General features: G+C 41.6%; 3 protein-coding genes across 5 annotated transcripts; all 3 read right to left on the reverse strand.

Moving 5' to 3' along the window:
• Positions 1–980: 980 nt before the first annotated feature.
• Positions 981–3,645, reverse strand: LOC109867648 (transmembrane emp24 domain-containing protein 6). Its single transcript, XM_020456903.2, has 4 exons — positions 3,377–3,645; positions 2,512–2,638; positions 2,284–2,438; positions 981–1,976 (listed from the first exon to the last, which is right to left on the reverse strand). Exons 1-4 carry the CDS (start codon positions 3,596–3,598, stop codon positions 1,755–1,757), a joined length of 726 nt encoding a protein of 241 aa, XP_020312492.2. The 5' UTR covers positions 3,599–3,645; the 3' UTR covers positions 981–1,754.
• Positions 3,646–3,938: 293 nt separating this feature from the next.
• Positions 3,939–6,952, reverse strand: LOC109867822 (transmembrane emp24 domain-containing protein 6). The gene is made up of 4 exons (XM_020457141.2): positions 6,594–6,952; positions 6,203–6,329; positions 5,932–6,098; positions 3,939–4,605 (listed from the first exon to the last, which is right to left on the reverse strand). Exons 1-4 carry the CDS (start codon positions 6,786–6,788, stop codon positions 4,369–4,371), a joined length of 726 nt encoding a protein of 241 aa, XP_020312730.1. The 5' UTR covers positions 6,789–6,952; the 3' UTR covers positions 3,939–4,368.
• A 469-nt stretch (positions 6,953–7,421) lies between these two features.
• Positions 7,422–15,490, reverse strand: LOC109867818 (palmitoyltransferase ZDHHC7). 3 transcript variants are annotated; one of them, XM_020457133.2, is made up of 8 exons: positions 15,210–15,490; positions 14,246–14,355; positions 13,791–14,096; positions 13,351–13,475; positions 13,000–13,096; positions 12,414–12,495; positions 10,152–10,282; positions 7,422–9,465 (listed from the first exon to the last, which is right to left on the reverse strand). In XM_020457133.2, exons 3-8 carry the CDS (start codon positions 14,088–14,090, stop codon positions 9,286–9,288), a joined length of 915 nt encoding a protein of 304 aa, XP_020312722.1. In that variant the 5' UTR covers positions 14,091–14,096; positions 14,246–14,355; positions 15,210–15,490; the 3' UTR covers positions 7,422–9,285. The 3 variants fall into 3 exon arrangements, 2 of the variants coding, with proteins under 2 accessions (XP_020312722.1, XP_020312723.1); XM_020457134.2 differs by having other exon boundaries at positions 14,246–14,351; positions 15,210–15,486; XR_004204838.1 differs by having other exon boundaries at positions 9,355–9,465; positions 9,908–10,282; positions 15,210–15,423.
• Positions 15,491–21,595: the final 6,105 nt, after the last annotated feature.

Consider the following 21,595-nt stretch of genomic DNA (forward strand, 5'->3'; position numbering starts at 1 on the left):
GTCATTTGACGAATCACATCCGATTTTCTTCACATCAGCTCTTTTTTAGAGCTGATCTGATTGGTCAAAAGACCAATTAGTGAAAAAAAGATCCGAATAGGGCTGCCTGTGTAAATGCAGCCATTGAACCTTTTTTCCAAAGAGTGTGGTAACCTTGCTTTCACCTATCCAACAGTTAACCCACTGTTCCTAGGCCGTCATTGAAAATAAGAATTTGTTCTTAACTGACTTGCCTAGTTAAATAACGGTAAATAAATAATTTAAAAAAACAGAGCATTTTGATTTCTATATAGTATCATTAAGGGCTGATTCTGTAGTTTCTAAAACACCTTTTAAATAACTCAAATTCAAGAGGTGAGCTATTTTTCAAAATATCACTTTCCCAAGAATAACCTCTGTTCCATGCGTCCATGTGATCACTCGCAGCATCATTGTTCAGGCTAGCAAAGCTTAGTAACATTTAAAAAAATTGGCTATTCTGTTCTTTTGAAATGTTTCTTTACATAATGTTTCTTTGTAAAAATGACATTGATGGATTTCTTTGATGAATTCAACTCTTGAATTGTTGCATTTTTAAATTTGTAATATTTATTTTTACATATAGCCCACAGCAGGGGCAGACAACCATATTCCTAAAGTCCTGCAGGTACCAAACTGAGCTACTTATGCTGGTCATGCATTCAGTGTTGCCAACTAATTTTCAGGGTAAGAGGCAGGTTGATTTGTTGCTAAATTATGTTCTGATGTCATTGCGTGATAACGTAGAACACACAATAACGTTACTCAAATTGACTGGCCAGCTCGGCAAAAAATATGATTTGACATTTGTTCAGGGACAGACTCCCACTCTTTTCTGTACAATTTTGATTGAGACATGTTGCGCTAGTTTACGCTAACTTGCTAGCCAGCAACTTCACTAGCAGTACGAGATATCACACCAAAGAAGCCATTAACGATAAATAATAAACTAAAGACGTCAATTCAACAAGCAAATATGACATTTATTTGATTGGTGCCCCCCCCCAACAATTGTTGTCCTGCTAGAAATGACAACAATTCTATAGAAGTTTCATAAGTCTAGTCAAACACACATTGCTGGACTGAATATGTAGCCCAGGGAAAGTCAAGTTACACATGGAGATTAAAGTATACTTTAAGTGTAACTTGACTTTGCTACATATTCAATTGAGAATGTGGAATAGGAATAGTGCATGCTGGAGTTCCTAAAACACCTCTAATCAGTTTAGAGGTCCCTGTCTTGACACGACTGGCTCCAAGACCTATGAAAAACTACACAATTGGAAAGACAACGGACCTTGAATAGTTGTCTTTCCAAGTGTGCATTTTTTATATATGCGCCTTGGATACTAAATTGCTCCTGCTGCCATCTTGAAAAGAGAGGTTGTGAACATGGCCTTTGCACAGGTATATTATGGCTATTCATCACCCCATAGTGTTTGAAATCATAGCTCATTGGATTTTTTTTTGGGGGGGGGGGGGGATTTGTGCAGGAAATGTAAAACATGCTAACTTGGGTGATAATGACTTGCATGGGATTTTTTGGGGACAGAAAAGCCAGATCAACAAAACCAACGCATAGCTTGCAATCTCTCCTTGTCCAAAGCCTGCTTACCAAAGCCTGCTTAAAAAATATGTAAGTTTTGTCATTTGGATGAACTATCCCTTTAACGTTGAACAAACACGATCCACAAAGCAACACAAGCAGTGAGTGACATTTTACGAGCCATCCTTCATCAACAGCGGGGTCTATGGGTGTCTGTGTGGAAAAGCCTCTTGAGGAAGAAGAGCTGCAGGTAGCCCACCATGATGATGACCACACTCTGTACCGCAGACCACCAGGTGACGTAGTTGTGGTTGAAGAGGAGAAGGTAATGGTCAGCACCTCTCCTCATGCGAGCGTAGTTGTAGTGCCGCCACATGTGTAAAATGTGACCTTGTATCTTGTTGGTACTCTCCTAGAAAAAAAGGTTAGGCATAATTGATGATGTTTTCTAATCTGTTCAAACTGACATGATCAACTATAAGCCATAAAAGGCTCCGTGGATGCTCTGGTTGTACAACCGATGTCAAATGCATTGGATACAATGGTTGTGATGCGTTACGTTTTTCAGGAATTGTCTGCACAACAAAATGTCTACACAAGCACTGTGGAGACACCACACGAGGAGTGTAAATGTTTTGTTGTGCAGGCAAACTCATCAGAAATATCCTTCAGATGAATTGTGAAAGTCCAGAACACTCTAGTGCAGGGACATCATGTACCTCAATGTTGGACAGAGTATTGTTGAGGACTTGTTCTCCTTCCTTTGTCTCTCGCTGCATCTCCTCAGCACCCTCATAGTACACACCAAAGTTGAGAAAGACTCGGACGCCACCAAAGTGGTTCTTATAGTTCCCCAAGCACAGCTGATAAAAACCTAGAGATAGCAAATGGTTGATTCAACTTATGAACATAATTCAAATGAAAGAGCAGATGTCTGTGGACTTTACCGGTCACTTCAGTTTGGAAGTTGATTTCTCCAATGGTGTCGTCTGTTGAGGCCATGAGGGCCCCTTCTGGGGAAATGACGGTCACGTAAAGATGGTTGTCACTGGCTAGTCCTGTCACCCACTGGACCTGCACACACACACACACATGGAACATTGCACAGCCATAATTACCTGATGTCCTTTGATAAAATGTGTTATTCATGCACTACTTGGTAAAGCGACTGTTAAAAACACACACAGCTACCATTTTATCACAAAATGTATTTTTAGTCTTCCATTCAGTTATCTTAGTTCTACGTTGAAGCTGAGCAAAGATAAGAAGATAAGGAGTTAAAATGTCTAGCTAGCTGATAAGTCCAAGGTCATGCAATTACAAGCCAGGTTCCGTAACGTTACTGGGGTATTATTATATGAAAGCTTGTTCCTATACTCTTCCTCAACTAAAAGTTATCTTCAAACAATATTATTGTAGCACATTTTATTGGCACTACACTGCGCAGATCATTTAGCAAAGGCAGGGAGTAGTCCCGAAAAAGGGGTTTGAACTTGGGACCTTGTAATTGTCAACCCAACACCAGCTGTTCCCCCAACCTCTTGATGAGGTCGCTAGATGTTGGGTTAAGACAGTATGTACCTTTGGGCTCCCGAGTGGCGCAGCGGTCTAAGGCACTGAATCTTAGTCACTACAGACCCTGGTTCGATTCCTGGCTGTATCACAACCGGCCATAATTGGGAGTCCCATAGGGTGGCGCACAATTGTCCCAGCGCCGTCCGGGTTTGGCCGGCATTGTAAAAAATTATTTGTTCTTAACTGACTTGCCTAGTTAAATACATGTTAAATAAAAACATGGTAAAATGTGCTTACCATGTAGGTTAGGTAGAAGTTCCCACTCTGGTGTGCAAAGTGCCAAAAGCACTCTAGCCCCGAGGCTGGCACCACGATGGCAAAGGCATATCGATCGGACCCTCGGAACAGGTTGTGGTCCTTCAGGCCTAAGCGGGGCTCTGTCTTTTGTCCGCCGCCCCCATGCCCCATAAGGAGTATGACGAGAACGGAGTACCACACCTCAACATGCATGGTCTGCATTCATACACTCACAAAACTCATACTGTTTGGGAGTGGTAGACTAGAGGTAGCTACTTTTTTTGTTTGAGCCAATTATACAATACTGTATCATGCCCAGGTGAATGATTAACCACAGTTGTGTCCATTAGGCACAAAACAGTTTTCATCTGAGTAAAACAGGGAGGAACTACCTGGACCAGTCCAAATAAGAATGGCTTATTTTCATCTTCCATTGTGTAATGTTAAGCTTGTCCCATAACGAACACGCCCTAATTGCGTAAAATAAAAAGGTGCTCAACGGTAACGTGCTGCTAACCATCACTGAGTCAGAACACAGAAACTCAAATCCACACCAAATATATGCACTGGAATGACAACATTTGTCAAAAGGTTTGCGACTTTAATCAATTCCAACATAGACAAGTAGGGAGCAGATCCCATTAGTAACACTTACATTAACAACAGGGTCGGGGTCAATTTGATTTTAATTCAATCAATGTAATGGAATTTAAGGCTGCGATTGTATCCGATCAGTGGTAGATCCGTGTAACAGCGCACGTGGAATTTAAAGGTCATTGGAGATTGAGCCAACATATGCAGCATTTACCGTGAATGCAGTCTCCACAAATGCAAGAATATTGCCTTTAAAAGGTGCATAGCCGAAAAGGGGCGATCGGATTGAATCCCGGCCTTAAATTGTTGACGGCGTCGCTACTGGTTGACTGAATTCAAATGGAATTCATCCCAACCAGGGCACAAGAGGGCACTGAATAGTAAAAGCACCCAGGGACTCAGCAGCGAGTTCTCTCTGGTGCTTCTGTAGTGGGCTTGGTGTTGAAGAGCCTCTTGAGGAAGAAGAGTTGCAGGTAGCCCGCCATGACGATGACCACACTCTGGACCGCAGACCACCAGGTGATGTATTTAGAGTTGGAGAGGAGGAGGTAGTAGTCGGCGCCTTTCCGCATGCGGCCAAAGTTGTAATGTCGAAACATGTGGAAGACGTAGCCCTCCACGCGATGGGAAGTCTCCTAAAAAGTGGTTTGGAGAGTGGTGTTAAAACATTATTATTATTTAACACCAACTGACATGGTTAATGCTGGGATAGGCCAAACACATTAATTGAGTAATATATTTAGACATATTACCGTCATTGACTAAGTCGAAAAATAGTGTAAATATTTATTTTTTTAAATACATTTTAGCAAGTAGTTACACCTACTCAAGTATTTTAACAGTATGTTGTCGTTTGTTTGGGCATGTTCATATTTTAGTAGTGTATGATATTGTCACAGGTGTGACGAATGCCCTTATTACTGTCCATGCCCATATGCGCTTAATTGAGAGCAATGTGACTGGTTCTCTGTGATTGTCTCTCTTTAGAAGCCTTGTTTCCGTCGTTGGAGGTGTGGTCGCCCAGGTGCAGGGCTTAGTGGCTGAGGTGGTGTTGGGTTTTCTAAAATTAGTATTATGTTGATGGAATGATGACTAAAGTTGTGTTATGCTTTCCCTGCACTGAAACAGGTTTTTGTTTGATTTGGTTTGTGTTATATCCTCCCTCCATTTTGTTTGCAAACCTAAAGTTATCTTGGTTTATGGAAGCCGAAACTCAGAGGGGGAGTGAACTGTTACCTGCCTTGTGGTGTAGGCGGATCTATGGTACTGAACTGAGTTGTCACAGCCCTCTTGGCCAGGGTGTCACATTCTCAATGAGTGGCATAACATTAAACTGTGCTGGCCATGTACTGTATAACCCCTGGGTAGTCTGCTGCATGTTGTCGCCCTACAGGTTGTTGAGGCCTCAGGATGGTGGAATTGGTTGCTCCCTGTTCCCTTTGCAACCACTCCGAGCATAAACAGGGGCTCTATGGGCAAGTTATTATGGTAAGCTACAACAAATCATGGAAACTATTTACTAAACTGAAATAAAATTTACCAAATAAATGTAGTAACCCCAAAAGCTTGGATTTTAAGCTTTTGGGGGAGTTAATCTGCCGGGTAATTGTGGCCAGGATATGGCAAGGATTAAGGAGATGGCTTGTCAATCAATAACTAGTGGGGGAAATTTGTCTAGGTAACCAACTTGATTCTTCATACCTGTACTACTAAAGTTAAAAAGCATCCGTTTGGTGTCAACATGGGTGAGTTTTCCTCCATATTTTTGTTGCACTAACCAGGCTTGGCACTATTCCTTTTAAATCCATGTCACATTGAGATTGACTTTCTAATTTAAATCTAACCTATGGCCTGACCCATTACCTTATTTATTTCTGCCCCCACCCCAGTTGCAAGAACAAAAAAAGTTATCGTAACATATTGGATCGTACATTCAGTCAAACCCCAAATAGAGCATTTACCTCTATGGTGGACAGAGTGTCGTTCAGGTCTTTTTGGACTTTCTTCTCCTCCTCCTCCTTCTGTTTCCGTTGGTCATCAGAACCGTCGTAGTACACCCCAAAGTTGAGGAAGACCTGCATGCTGCCAAATCGGTTGTGGAAGTTGCTGAAGCACATCTGATAGAAACCTAGAATTCAAAATAAAAATAAGTTCCATACCTCCACCACATTTCAACGGGTGTACTGTTTTTTTTTTGGTGTGTGTGTGCGTTCAAAAGGAGGAACAATGTACCGGTCTCCTCAGCTACAAAGTTGATTTGACCCGTAGCTTCGTCAATTTTGGACAACAGCAAGCCTTTAGGAGAGTTGACAGTGACGGATAAGTGTCTGTCGTTGCCGACACCCGTCACCCACTGGACCTAAACGCAGACAGATGGCTCTCGTTCACTGTCATATGGGACGACCATGTGCTGCAAACCATATGTTGGGGCCTCAGTAAATGACAATGGAGTAAGCCCTGAACAGATTGACTTTTTATCTGAATATTATACATTTTAAGCCTTTTAATAAAATGTTCAGGCCAAGCCAGGCAATAATTAGTAGGCATAACTTTCCAAGATAAATATGTTGCACAATAAAAACATATCCTGTTATTGTACTACTAAGCTAGAACAACGTCTTACCATAAAAGTCAAGTAGAAGCGCTCCCCTTGGTGCGCAAAGTGCCAGAAGCACTCCAGTCCGGAGGCACGCAGCACGACAGCAAAGTCATACTGGTCCGCTCCCCAGAACAAGTCCTTGTCCGCTGGTAGGTCTGCACGGGGGTCCACCAAACCCAATAGAGCCAGGAGCACAATGAAGGATACCCCACATAACATGGCTGGTCCTCCTGAATGGATATGTTCTTATAGCAATGAGGTGCAGGTTGCTACTGTCTGCCAGTGTGGATGTGTCGTGGCTTGTGGGACAAGAAATGATTAACTACAACCCATATGTCTGCTTCACTAAAAAGGTGGGGCTACGGGGTGAAGTTTCCCCAAGGTATAGATCTAGGATCAGACCCCCCCCCCCCCCCCCCCCCTTTATACACTTAACCAATTGTGGGGGAAGTGCAAAACTGGCCCAAGGTCAGTGTCTAGTGACAACTTCATCCTACTCCCTATGATGGGTGGATTTGTGTGGTATGGGAAAATACAGGTCCCTTCACATATGGCGTTGACTAAGCTGGTCCCAGTTCCCTCCCTAGCCTTTCCCCTCAGCCATAACCCTTTAGCGTTTGCAGATCTGAAGGGCCTGGACAGGTATAAGCAGTGTAAAAGGTGAAGCTTCCATTATATTGCTTCCACCTTAGAGATCTGTCGACATCAAAAGGCTACAGGAAGGGAGCGAATTGGGACCAGTGCTTCACATACGGCTTTCTGAGTACAGCAAATCATTCACCAGTTCCAAGTGGGCTTTTTGAAGTGCTGCTATCTTCTATACAGTCAGTAATATTGACAAAGAAATCAGGATTTGAGAGGTAGAAATTAAGTTCATTTAAACAGGAGCCCGGGAAAAAGTTAGCATGAAAGAGTTCAAAACAGAAGTACATAACATACTGTATAATCTCTTAACAAGAGCATTTTAAAAAACAGCCGAGTCCTCCTACATTACTTTATCCAGTCCATCAAATGTCAAATTCATCAGAATTATTTTAAGATCAGTATGATAGGAACTTCCTCTGTGTACATAGGAGAGTATAACATAGGAGTGTATAACATGGAGTACTTGAGGGAAGCACATGCACATAGTTTTGTGTGAAAGCTCATAAGGTTGTGTACAGTACTGTATTTCGACTTGATAAAGTAAATACCATACAGTGCCATGTAAGCATTTGACTGTTTGAGATAATCATCGACTCTGCTGGAGTCATAGTCCATTACACACAAATTACCATTTAAAAAAAAAAGGTAGACTCAGCGTTATGACGTTGCCACGACCAGCACCGAAGACACTGAGATGAAAGACTTGGCTCTCAGAGACAAACAGAGTATCTGCCAATAGGCACGGGTGTGCTTCACGCTGCTAAAGTAGTAGCTACGACGGCACCACAACAGCAGAAAAGTTTAGCCAAGCGCTTCAACGCTCTTAGTTGTTGCGGAAAGTGGCCCAATATTGCTGGTAACGTCGTGCAACACTGAGTTTACCTTTAAATTAGAGTACAGTTAAATGATCATAGCATTCTTACCACCTATTAAAAAGAACCATAATGCTAACTTTTGGCTAATGAATCCAGTTCCTATGCCTTTAAAAATGGTCAACTTCACAGCAAATTTGTCAGACACATTAGTAAAAGTTGATGTGATTGCCTCATGCAGAATCCAAACTGCTGATTATAGTAGTTCTCTACCATCTTGCTGGCATTAATTATTCATATGCCTCATTCCCCACCCCAACTCATTGAACTCCTACAAATGGTAAACACACTTTTTTTTGGTATGCAAAAACAACAGCATTCGCCAGAAATATATCCAGCAATATACTGTTTTCATTTAAAAAAAAGTATGATATGGTTATAGTAGTGGTTAACACTAATTCCAGCGCATTGTTTTTCCAGAGGTGCAGCTAACGATGGCCAGGGAAGGACACTTAAGCCTAATTTATACCCTACATACAGGATGCAAGATCTCCAATTAGCTACGTAAAACGGTGACCCTACATAGTTCCGTAGCCAAAATACAGACGTGTGCAGTCCAGCAATTTGTAACTCGATACAAGTACAAGATTGTCATTTTGAGTAGCTAGTTGAGCTCTTGCGTTGCGTATGTATCGTGAGGTATAAATTAGGCTTTACTCACACACACCCCCCCCCCCCCCCAGAGTGAGGAAGAGCAGAAAACAACTAGTGTCTTTAAAAGGAAGTCAATAACTAAACAACAGAACAGTCCTCTGAGATACAGTGGATCCTCCCTTTAGGCGGAAATTTAGGAAATGTTTACTGTGTAGTATGTTGTGTTTCAGTCCGTTTTAGGACGACAGCGCACTTTCATTTGATCTTTCAACAGTTTTCGATGGGTCTCTTGATCTTTTGATTCCTGCTCCATGTCAGCTACGGGGAGACGTGATGTTCAGAAGCACCATTGTCCATGCGGTTGTACAGAACTTGAGTCTTCCTGGTAGCCGGGCTTGTGTTCATTAGGGCACGCAATGGAAAATATTTAGCAAAAATAAAACAAGAATGTACGTTTCTTATTGGACAAGTCCGCATAGTCCCTTTCCTGTTTCAATCCGTTTTCTTCTGTTTGATGCCTAAATGAACAGGACCCTGGTGTCAGAGACCGGTTCCAAAGATCGTTCCAGACAGTTCCTGTACGAAGCTGCTCATAATGTGAGAGGTCAGACTGAGAACTCGGCGCCGGCTTTCCTGGAGCTAGTGGTGAGTAGCCGGCGCAGTCGGAGACCGGCAAACGGGTTGATCCACAGCAGTGACGGCTGGCCACCAAACACGCTCCTCATGCCCTCCCAGCGAACTTGCCTCTCCCAAGTGGGCTTCTCATTCTTCAGACGCTCAATCTCCTAGTAACACACACACACACACACACGCACAGAGAGAGAGGGGTAAACGGCAATGCAGGGTGAGAATTCAATAAAAGATGAGCTAATGGTCAAATAACCACAATGGTAAAAAAGCCTGCCATAGGTCACGGGTCTCAACATCACCACCACTAAGTTTCTACATTCTTACATTACTAACAGTTTTCTGAAGGAGGCTGATGTCTCATTTGTAAATAGGCCCCATTTCCCTCCTGATTCTATTGACAAATGGAACTTCACTACCATGACCATGTGCTTGTTCAGAGGGGCAGGACACTTGGAAACAAATCCCAATCATGCAGAATAGAGAATCTTATTGTTGATAGAAATGGTCAATGTAGAATGGCGTTCTGTAATGCCTTTGCCCTACTGAATAAGCACTGCATGTCTATCTATGGTTTGTCTATGTGGTTTGGCTCCTCACCATCTTGTTGCAGATGAAGTGGACCTGAGAATGTAATGTATAACATGGAAACAATTCTTAATCATGCACAAGACTCCATCTAATCTACATTGTATATCTGAGGTTGTGGGTTCAATTCCCACAAGAATCACATAACACAAATTGAAAATGTAGGCAATCACCATGCAGAAACTTACTTAGGATTAAAAAAAAAAAGATTTAAAAAAAATGTCTGCTAAGTGGCATATACTGATAATCTCCTCACTGTCTCATCATTGCAGATGGAGTGGACCTGAGTGCCAAACATGATAGCTGTGAAGCTGAGGAAGAGGAGGCCCTCAAGGCAGAGGAAGATCATCAGCATCACCGTCACCGGAGGGGAAAAGTCACTGCACTCTGGAGGGGCAGAAACATCATCCAGCATAATGACATCAACACTGACCTCAATGTAGTTATATTTGAAGCTGCAATCCTGAATTTGAAAACCAAAAAACGGCTGCCCCGCCACTTGGTTTGCTAAAAAGCTGAGGGATGGGGCAAAAGAAAAATAAGCCCTATCAAATTCATAGATGGAGCTATGGATGCAAAGAATGATTGTCCACAAAATTAAAATGGTCATTTTGAAGCTGTAACATTTTCTGAACAAAGACTTTGTTTACAAGCAATCTTACAATGCTTATCATAAATAGCAATCTTACAATGCTTATCATAAATAGCAATCTTACAATGCTTATCATAAATAGCAATCTTACAATGCTTATCATAAATAGCAATCTTACAATGCTTATCATAAATAGCAATCTTACAATGCTTATCATAAATAGCAATCTTACAATGCTTATCATAAATAGTCACCACTTGGATTTCTTCACATTTTATTCTGTTAAAGTGGGATTAAAATGGATGTAATTGCAATTTTTTTGTCAACGATCTACACAAAATACTATGTATATATATTACTTTTTATTTTATTTTATGTACAGTTGAGGTCGGAAGTTTACATACACCTTTAGCCAAATACATTTAAACAACGTTTTTCACAATTCTTGACATTTAATCCTAGTAAAAATTTCCTGTTTTAGGTCAGTTAGGATCACCACTTTATTTTAAGAATGTGAAATGTCAGAATAATAGTTTCTCTCTCATCACATTCCCAGTGGGTCAGAAGTTTACATACACTCAATTAGTATTTGGTAGCATTGCCTTTAAATTGTTTAACTTGGGTCAAATGTTTCAGGTAGCCTTCCACAAGCTTCCCATAAAGAAAATGTGCATTTTGGCCCATTCCTCCTGACAGAGCTAATGTAACTGAGTCAGGTTTGTAAGCATCCTTGCTCACACACACTTGTTCAGTTCTGCCAACAAATGTTCTATAGGATTGAGGTCAGGGCTTTATGATGGCCACTCCAATACCTTGACTTTGTCCTTTAGCCATCTTGCCACAACTTTGGAAGTATGCTTGGGGTCATTGTTCATTTGAAGACCCATTTGTGACCAAGCTTTAACTTCCTGACTGATGTCTTGAGATGTTGCTTCAATATATCCACATAATTTTCCAGCCTCATGATGCCATCTATTTTGTGAAGTGACCCAGTCCCTCCTGCAGCAAAGCACCCCCACAACATGATGCTGCCACCCCCGTGCTTCATGGTTGGGATGGTGTTCTTCGGCTTGCAAGTCACCCCCTTTTTCCTCCAAACATAACGATGGTCATTATGGCCAAACGGTTCTATTTTTGTTTCATCAGACCAGAGGACATTTCTCCAAAAAAGTACGATCTTTGCCCCCTTGTGCAGTTGCAAACCATAGTTCGGCTTTTTTTATGGTGGTTTTGGAACAGTGGCTTCTTCCTTGCTGAGCGGCCTTTCGGGGTATATCGATATAGGACTCGTTTTTAACTGTGGATATAGATACTTTAGTACCTGTTTCCTCCAGCATCTTCACAAGGTCTTTTGCTGTTGTTCTGCGATTGATTTGCACTTTTCGCACCAAAGTACGTTCATCTCTAGGAGGCAGAATGCGTCTCCTTCCTGAGCGGTATAACAGCTGCGTGGTCCCATGGTGTTTATACTGGTGGTTGATCCATCCTCAGTTTTCTCCTATCACAGCCATTAAGGGGTTTTAAAATCCCATTAGGTGACAGTGAAATTTCCTTCCTCTCCGGCAACTCAGTTAGGAAGGACGCCTGTATCTTTGTAGTGACTCGGTGTGTTGATACAACATCCAAAGCCCAATGAGTATCTTCATGTTCAAAGGGATATTCAGTGTGTGCTTTTTATTTTGTCCTTCTTTGCGAAGCATTGGAAAGGCTCCCTGTTCTTTGTGGTTGAATCTGTGTTTGAAATTCACTACTCGACTGAGGGACCTTACATATAATTGTGTGTGTGGTATACAGAGATGAGGTAGTCATTCAAAAATCACGTTAAACCCTATTATTATAACAGAGTGAGTCAATGCAACAATCAATGTAGCTGTATTTAAAAAAGGAACAGTATATTTAGACAACGACTCATCTAATGACACTCACCACTCCACTGGACTTTGACACAGGTTACGAACTGGTACCCACTCAGAGTGAGAGCGTGGGTGGAGATCATCGCTATATACATCTGGGGGAAAAAAAGAGAAGGAATTATGACTTAACTCTAGTATTGATGGTAAAACATTCATTTCAATTCATTGTGCATTGACAATGCCCATAGGCATAACGATACAACAAAAAGCCACCTGACGACCACAGCCTACATGATCACAGCCTATCCTTATAATAAATTGGATTTCTCCTATCTGGCGAGAGTTAAAAAGCACAGCAGCACCAATGTTTGCTTGTAGCAATCAGTTAACAGGGACTGTTTGGTTTACGGGCTTTTATGATAAGCACGGTGAGAAGATGCCACAAATAAAGATGACAGTTAGCCTACTCGTTTTATCAAACCCATTGTTTCCATGCAAAACTATACAATAGCATAAAATAGGGATGTCAGTCGCGAAAAAAAAAAGATTCATAATTTTGCCCTATTAGTTGATTAATTGGACTGATGTACTAGAAATGCATTTCGCCATTTCCATTGTGCACCTGGACTTAAACAATGTGGATCTGAGATGGAACTCACAGTGAAGAGGACAAAGAAGCGCTGGTTGTTCTCTCCGACACAGTTGTTTACCCATGGACAGTGGTGATCCATCTTACGGATGCAGCGCTTGCAAATACTACAGGAGAAGGAAACAAAACCATGGTCATTAAGCACCAAACGGAAGAAAATTGACTGAAACTGACAGGGACTACTTGGACTGCTCCAATATGAAATGTTCCTTTTTGTTTTCCATTGCAAAAGTTTTACTACGGTGTGGACTAATGAACAGGGCCCATCATATTGGTTACTAGTTACTCGACCAGGAAAAGAGCCTGGCCCTAGATGTCATAAAGCATAATACACAAAGCACACAACGCATTTCTTTCTCACCTGCAGTGGTGGGCTCTCTCAGGTTTGATGCTGCAGCATTTGGGACACTTATAGATGACTTCTCCTGGTTTCAGCTTCAGGCTCTCCATGTATTTCTTGGTGGCGTTGCCTTTGGGCACAGCTCCCTAAAAACAGACAAGGATGGACAGAATGGACACAGGCAGACTGACATGTTTGGACAGACTCATTCAAAACCTCAAGGAAACTCCTCGTAAGTCAGTTCTCTCATGCTAATAGGACAACACGCACGGTTCCTATAATGTGCCCATGGGCATCAGAGTGCTCTCATATGACATTCTTTCTGACTGCTTGCATGGTCCGCCTTGCCCTCCATTCAAAGGCACTCCGTTTTTCAAGTCACCCAACATTACAATGCATCCTCGCTTCTTTGTTACGGTGGGCCCTAATGAGCACGGCCCTGCAGTGGTCAGTTCACTCACCGGGTCGGTGAGCATGGTGCGCAGGTGCGAGCTGAGTGCCAGCACGGCCAGGCAGTTGAAGACCACGCCGTTGACCACAGCGTACCAGAAGCTCTTGGAGGGCAGCAGCATGACAAAGGTGACCACAAAGTCGGCGTAGAGCACCAGGAACCAGGTGATGAAGGCACAGACAATGCCACAGCCGTCCTGGATGAACCACACCCGTTCCGCCTCCCCTACTGCGGAACCCGCTGCAGACTCCTCCCTGTCCAGCAGGGGGTGCTGTTGCTCTACATCTCGCAGCCGATGACCTGAAGACATGCTGCCCTGCAGGGAGAGACAGAAAACGGGAATATGAAAGCACAGAAAGAAAATGTTTGTATTTGTTCAAATGAAACACTTTGGTCTAATTGTGGACATAGGCTATTAAGCCCTACTTCGTGCCCATTGACTAATTAGGCGTGCTTTGTACTCACTTTTTGTTAGTATCCTTTAGAGTGCCATTGTGTCCAATCTTCAGCACTACTGATGAGAGCATCCAGGGCCTGACTTCTCAGGCCACATAGTTGAAAGTGAAACAGCCTTGCTGTAACAGGGGTGTATTCATTAAGAATCAAAAAGGTAACAAACAGAGAAAATGGATCAAAAGGGCGAGTGCCCTACCTGGGGTGTATTCATTACAGAAACTGTTGACCGTTTAAGAACCATACGGAAACAAACAGCAAAAATAGAGTTTCTATTGGACACATTCAGGTTGGTCCCGCCCAGTTTCGGTTGCTTCTGTTTAAGCGGAATGGATACAACCCTGAATTTGTCCAATATTAACTATCGATTGCGTTTCCATTTGTAATCATTTCTCCAAACAATTGCAAAACTAGCGTTTCTATTAGACAGATTCGGGTAGGTACCAGCCTGTTTGCGGAACCCGTCCAATAAAAACGGACATTTTGGTTCGATTGGCAACTGTTTTGTGTAATGATTACGGTGACAGTTCTACAATCCATATCTATAAATCGGAGGTCAACATCTGATCCAGTAACAAATGTTGTGTGCACAGCAGATGGAATACCATTTGCACATCCCTTTTAAACAAAGACCTTTGAGAATATGGCATTGTGCAGCTTGCTAGCTAACGACGTCGTAAACACATATAAAGACAGCTAGCTATTAGCATGTCTAGCCCTCCGTGGTGGTTGACGTTAATAGGTTGTGCAGTAGCAAAGTTCACTCAACTACTTACTAAACAAACGATTGACATCCGACAGTAGTAAGCTAGTGGTGTCGTCAAACTTCTCTTTGACTGATAAACGTTCGCTAGATAACGTTAGCCGACAGGCTGGCTAGAAGTGCTAACATTTACACCTGCCTAACATTAGTGAGGAGCTGTAGGTATTTGCGCTAGCATTATTAACGTTAAATATTAAGTAACTAAATTCTTACCCTCAGACAGTTTACAAGTTTCCTTCTGATGGAATAAGGCTTCGACTTCATTCATGACAGCCCCACTCAAGGCAAGTAGCTAGGCTAACGCTAGCTACACAACAATGTTTGGGAAGGTGCATTTCCGGTATGGTAGAATATTTTGAGAACTGTCCAATTTTGTTATGATCAGATTTCTATATGTTTTTAAATGTTTTAATCATTTAGCTACTTATTTACTTATTTACTTTATTAAATCAGAAGTTTTTGTGCAACAGGCAAACATAAACCTACCTGTGTACTGTAGGGTTTAGCCACTGGGCCCCTCCCATATTTATGTTACCTATGTTTCTGCAGGCAGTACTAGTTCTAAAAACATGAAGTGATGATATTGTGTGGAAACTTCAGTTTTAGGCCAATACCTTGACTCTGTGTATGTATTTTTCTAGTCAGTAGATCCGTTGTCACTGAATCTGATTGTGTGTCGAAACCTGCTTGGGATCTGCTTTTGTTCGGTCAGGGGCATTGGTATAGCATACATTTTTCACTGCCTGTAATTATTATCTTACATGATGTGTGCTCTGGCAGTGAGCTAGCTCGAAGGACAATATTAATGTCCTAACGACAAGACCTATGTACTGCATGTATTGTAGCCTAATTTTCTTATAAATTGTTAAACAAATATGTGGCATTTCCTGTCTGAAATGTGCTAATTATTGTTTTCCCAAATTAGTGTCATCCCAAACTAATGCAATATGGTGTAATTACAGACCGCAATTCAGGCAATTACTTGATGTGGTCGTCCCTTGGTATTAGGAAACACCCATTGGTGCCTGCCATTGGTCAGTTCCGGTGTTTTGAGGGTGATGGTTTCTCAACACTGATGATTTTTGTACATCGCAGGTTAGGATAATTAATGTGGCAGGTTAGGATAATTAATGTGGCAGGTTAGGATAATTAATGTTGCAGGTTAGGTGAATTAGGATGGCGGGTTAGGAGAATGAGGTTAAGGTTAGGAAAAGGGTTAGGCTTAGCTACAACGATACAGTTGTCCCCGATGCGAAAGCAATGACCACGGACCAATGGCCAGCATCAATGGGTGTAACTTTATATTAAGAAATGCCGATATCAGAAAATGCCCCAAATGGCAGTCTGTAATTACATCCTTCTCAACTAATGTGCTAACTTGGTTTGAAAAAATCAGACCTGGGTTCAAATACTATTTGAAATCATTTCAAATAATTTAGCTGGGATAGTTTGAGCTTGCCTGGTGCAATGGATCCAATAGAATAGTCTTCCCATCTGGGACTCCAGGCAGGCTTAGTTAGGCAATCGCTTAAAGTATTAGAACATTTGTATTGAACATATTTCAACCCAGATCTGTTAAAAATAAATAGAAGGGAGTATGTCAATCACAGGAGGTTGGTGGCACCTTAATTGGGGAGGACGGGCTCATGGTAATGGCTGGAGCGGAATGGGTAGAATGGTATCAAATACATTCAATTTGCATCATTCCGTCCGTTATTATGAGCCGTCCTCCCCTCAGCAGCCTCCACTGAACTGTCAATGGGTAATATTAAAATCCTGATAAAATGGTAGTCATTTCATAACATAATGGCATAAGGTGACCACGCTGTTCTGTGTCAAAGGCCCAGCTATGTTGACTGACTAAAATCACAGTCTCTATCGGTCTCTATTTGAATGTCCCAAAATAAGATTTAAAGTAAAAAATGTTCTACTTAGCCAAATTCCAATAAACTGGTAAAAGTCCTGCATAGTCAAAATCATGTTTTTCTTTAAATGGGATAATATTTGGATGAAACCAGATCAAAGTAGGATGACCAAAGTATGAAAAATGACTATTGCTGGTACATTGATAAAGTTTGACCATAAAGTTACTGGTCCCCTCCCCTGTTAAAAACATGAATTCAGGAGGTGGGATTATAGTTTCTTTATGTAACATCACATAAAGCCTCTCATTTTAGTTCACAAATGGTAACGTCTTATTCTCATACATAATTTAAATAAGTACCATCTTGTAACCAGAAGGTGTGTTGTAGGGTAAAACCTAGTCAGTTGTACAACTGAAATGTGTCTTCTGCATTTAACCCAACTCCTCTGAATCAAAGAGGTGCGGGGGGCTGCTACATCCATGTCTTCAGCACCCGGGGAACAGTGGGTTAACTGCCTTGCTCAGGGGAAGATGACAGATTTTGACCTTGTCCGCTCGGGGATTCCATCCAGCAACTTTTCAGTTACTGGCTCAACGCTCGAACCACGAGGCTACCTGCCACACTGTGTTCACAGAGGGCCCAGTTTACATAGCTAGGTAGCTAGTCTACTGGTTCCAAAAATGTACTTCAGAATATCAGCAATTAGAATTACAGATTTCTCTGTAATTTAAGGCATTTAAGGCAAGGATACTTATAGGTCTCCCCTTTGTCTGGTGAGTTACTGGTTAGCTAGGTCTTCAGCCAGCGTGGAACCAAAGGAAGAGTTGCTCAAAACTCAGATACAGTTATGTCAATACATGAAGAGAAGCCAAATGGAAGAAGTAGAAAAGTTCTTGATATCATTGATAGTTATTGTTTATGAATATTGTCTGGCAGTCTATATAGTACCCAGACCTCATCCTGTCCAATTCTTACTGAAAAAGTCCCAGATTAAACATGGCTGACATTTCCATTTGGGCAAGCTAGCTACATTAAACAGCCAACATTTTTGTCTATATTGATTATTTTATAATAACCAAACAGTTGCATAAAACCAACACAAATAATTTGTGAAACCATGATGTGATGTGGATTTTGCATTCTAATTTCAATGTGCTTGAGGTGACCTCAATGTGTCCATGTCACTTGTTGACATAGGTGTTTCAAAGAACTGTCAGTCAAGGTGAGCTCCCTGCCCACTCAGCTATTAGCTCCCCTCCCACTCAGCCTGTCTTTTCAGACTTCCTGATAGTTAGACATGAGAGAAAATGTACATTTTCTCAAATTCATAGAATTTGTATTGGGAAAAATATTACGGGGGATGTTTTGGTCACTCAAAAGGCTATTTTACATAGAAATCAGGATGACTGTGCGGGACCTTTAAACCATATTAATAATCAATCAATGCAGATTAAGTAAATACATGCCATCTCCAAGAGCTTGTTGTTTTTTTAAAAGCAAAGATGGATGGTGGATTGATGGGGGTCAAGGTCTTTTTCACAAAACACACAGGAACATGAGGATGGCTGAAGAAGCGCAGTTACATTACTGTAAGTAGTCACAGAGGAAGATAGATGGCAGTAGAACACTTCTCAAAATCTCCCTTGCAAGCTGCCTTCCCTCATGCTTTACTGTGAGATAGCTACATAACAAAGTAGCACCACAATTCCACTGGCTCATGACCCAAATCTTCTGAGAACTGCCAAACAAAAAGGCTGCATTTACACAGGCAGCCCAATTCTAATAACTGGTATTTGATTGGTTCAGATCTTCTCACATCAGATCTTTTTTTTTAGAGCTGATCTGATTGGTCAAAATTCCAATTAGTGAGAAAAAAAAATCTGAATTAGGCTGCCTGTGTAAACGCAGCCTAATGGACCCCTTCTCTCCACTTGCGTTTTCAGTAACCATGTTTAGATTTGGTCAGCCAAACAAATGTCACCACTTTCCAAAGAGCAGAATCATCACAGTCTGTTTACCATGACTTAAAATATTCATAACGCCACTGAATGAAACCGCTGAAGCGAAGGGAAAAAATGAATATAACTTTAGGTGTATGGATATTTTAATGTTTGACCATGTTGCTTAGCTTCACATAAACATGATACATGACCAAGTAGCTATTGACACATTAAACTGCAGTACTACACTGCACAACTGCTAATCATACACGTTACAAAGCCGTTATACTGTATTTCATATCATACACAGAAAATTGGTCAGGGTTACCTAGTGTTGATTTTTCAGTGGAACATTTCTAGTGTTAATTCAGGTGTTAAATTATCTCTGTAAGTGTTAAATTAACTTTTCATTGGTGTAAAAGAACCCCACTGTTGGTGTTAATAAACAGAGTTGAATGTTAGAGTGCGATTTTGTCAGTTTTATTCTGTGGGGAGTAAAAGTTTCCCATCAAAACCACACCCATCATTATCATTTTCCACATTTTCTTACTTTATAGCCTTATTCTAAAATGTACGAAAACAAAAATCCTCCTCATCAATCGACACATGATACCCCATAATGACAAAGTGAAAACAGGTTTAAAAAAAACCTGACAGAAATGCCTTATTGACATAAGTATTCAGACCCTTTGCTATGAGACTCAAAATTGAGCTCAGGTGCATCCTGTTTCCATTGATCATCCTTGAGATGTTTCTACAACTTGACTGGCTGGAGTCCACCTGTGGATAAGGGTACCAAAACAATTCTGTGGATCCAATAAGACTCTTCCTAGAGCTGGCCGCCTAGCCAAATTGAGCAATTGGGGAAGAAGGGCATTGGTCAGGGAGGTGACCAAGAACCTGATGGTCACTCTAACAGAGCTCCAGAGTTCCTCTGTGGAGATAGGAGAACCTTCCAGAAGGACAACCATCTCTGCAGCAATCAGTTAGAGTGGCCAGGCGGAAGCCACTCCTTAGTAAAAGGCACATGACAGCCCGCTTGGAGTTTGCCAAAACGCACCTAAAGGACTCCGACCATGAGCAACAATATTATCTGGCCTGATGAAACCAAGATTGATCTCTTAACCTGTATGCCAAGCGTCATGTCTGAAGGAAACCTGACCCCATCTCTACGGTAAATCATGGTGGTGGCAGCAACATCATGCTGTGGGGATGTTTTTCAGCGGCAGGGACTGGGAGATTAGTCAGGCTTGAGGGAAAGATGAACGGAGCAAAGTACAGAGAGATCCTTGATGAAAACCTGCTCTCGAGTGCTGAGGACCTCAGACTGGAGACAATGACCCTAAGCACAAGCCAAGACAATTCCGGAATGGCTTCGGGACAATACTCTGAACGTCCTTGAGTGGCCCAGCCAGAGCCCAGACTTGAATCCAATCGAACATCTCTGGAGAGACCTGAAAATAGCTGTGCCAACCTTGTAGCGTTATACCCAAGAAGACAAGGCTGTAATTGCTGCCAAAGGTGCTTCAACTAAGTAAAGGGTTTGAATAATTATGTAAATGTAATATTTCCATTTTTTTTAATTACATTTGCAAAGATTTCTAAAAACATGTTTTTGCTTTGTCGTTATGGGGTATTGTGTGTAGATTGATTGTGGGGAAACAATTTAAACAATTTTAGAATAAGGCTGTAACTTAAAACATTTTGGAAAAAGTTAAGGGGCCTGAATACTTTCCGAATGCACTGTGTACTCGTATTTAAATTGCACTTCTCTCGATATGGACACAAACTCAAGTTCAAGTACTGTATCAATGAGCACAAAATACAGAATCCAAGGCCTTGATAACCAAACATTGCAGATCTTTGTAGTCCCAAATACAGTATTTCTGGTACAACGCTTCTCTCACCACCATTGATTTAGTTTTGAACTGATATTGGTGGTATATGTTGAATTTATAAGTCAATAGCATTTATATAGTTCCTCTTTTCCTGTTAGGCTCCAGTCCCAGCCCAAATCCCAGGGTAAGAGAGGCCACTCTTTTACAGTAGTTGACATTAACAGGCGGACTACACCTCTCGCGTCGCGTGTGCTGCAAAATACATTTAGAAATCTGTTATTCAATTATTGTACCCACACTGCTCGCGCGTGCCAACTAGCGTCTGCGTTGCCAAGGGCTAAAATAGAAGTCAGTTCTATTTCTGTTGCAGATCGGGCTGCAAGTCCTACCTCTCCCATCTCTTCATTGGTTTATAGAAGCAGGTACCCATGTGCCATCTCCTCATTGGTTATACCTACGTGGGTGACTGAAAGACAAACAAAGTCGGTGGTGGTAATGCACCTAATTTATGAAAGTTGCCAATCGCAAAATAAAGTCAAGAGAAGAAAAAGCCTGGAAGGAGGAGAGATGACTAGAAACGATTCAGTTGACCGTTTGTGTGGATTAATTGGCGGAGTAGAGGACCTTGTGCATTTCAGGTAAAATAACTCAATGTTTATATCCCAGGACAAATTAGCTAGCAACAGCAAGCTAGCTAAAAAGTACAAATTAGCTAGCAAGTGCAAGCTAGCTAGCTTGCCATAAATGTTTAATGCTTTTCGACCTGTCCCCAAATGAATATAATTGGTTCAGAGTTTGTTTTGAAATTTTAACCTGCATGTCGCGATCGCATTTTGTGTAGGGGGACAAAATACATTTATGCACGATGGCGCACGCACGCAGCCAGTTTGGGTTCCATGTAAAGATAAACATATGAAACAAGGAACAACCATTTCAGTAACAGGTGCAATAAAATC

The sequence above is a fragment of the Oncorhynchus kisutch genome, linkage group LG22 (assembly GCF_002021735.2).
Source record: "Oncorhynchus kisutch isolate 150728-3 linkage group LG22, Okis_V2, whole genome shotgun sequence".
Lineage (NCBI taxonomy): Eukaryota > Metazoa > Chordata > Actinopteri > Salmoniformes > Salmonidae > Oncorhynchus > Oncorhynchus kisutch.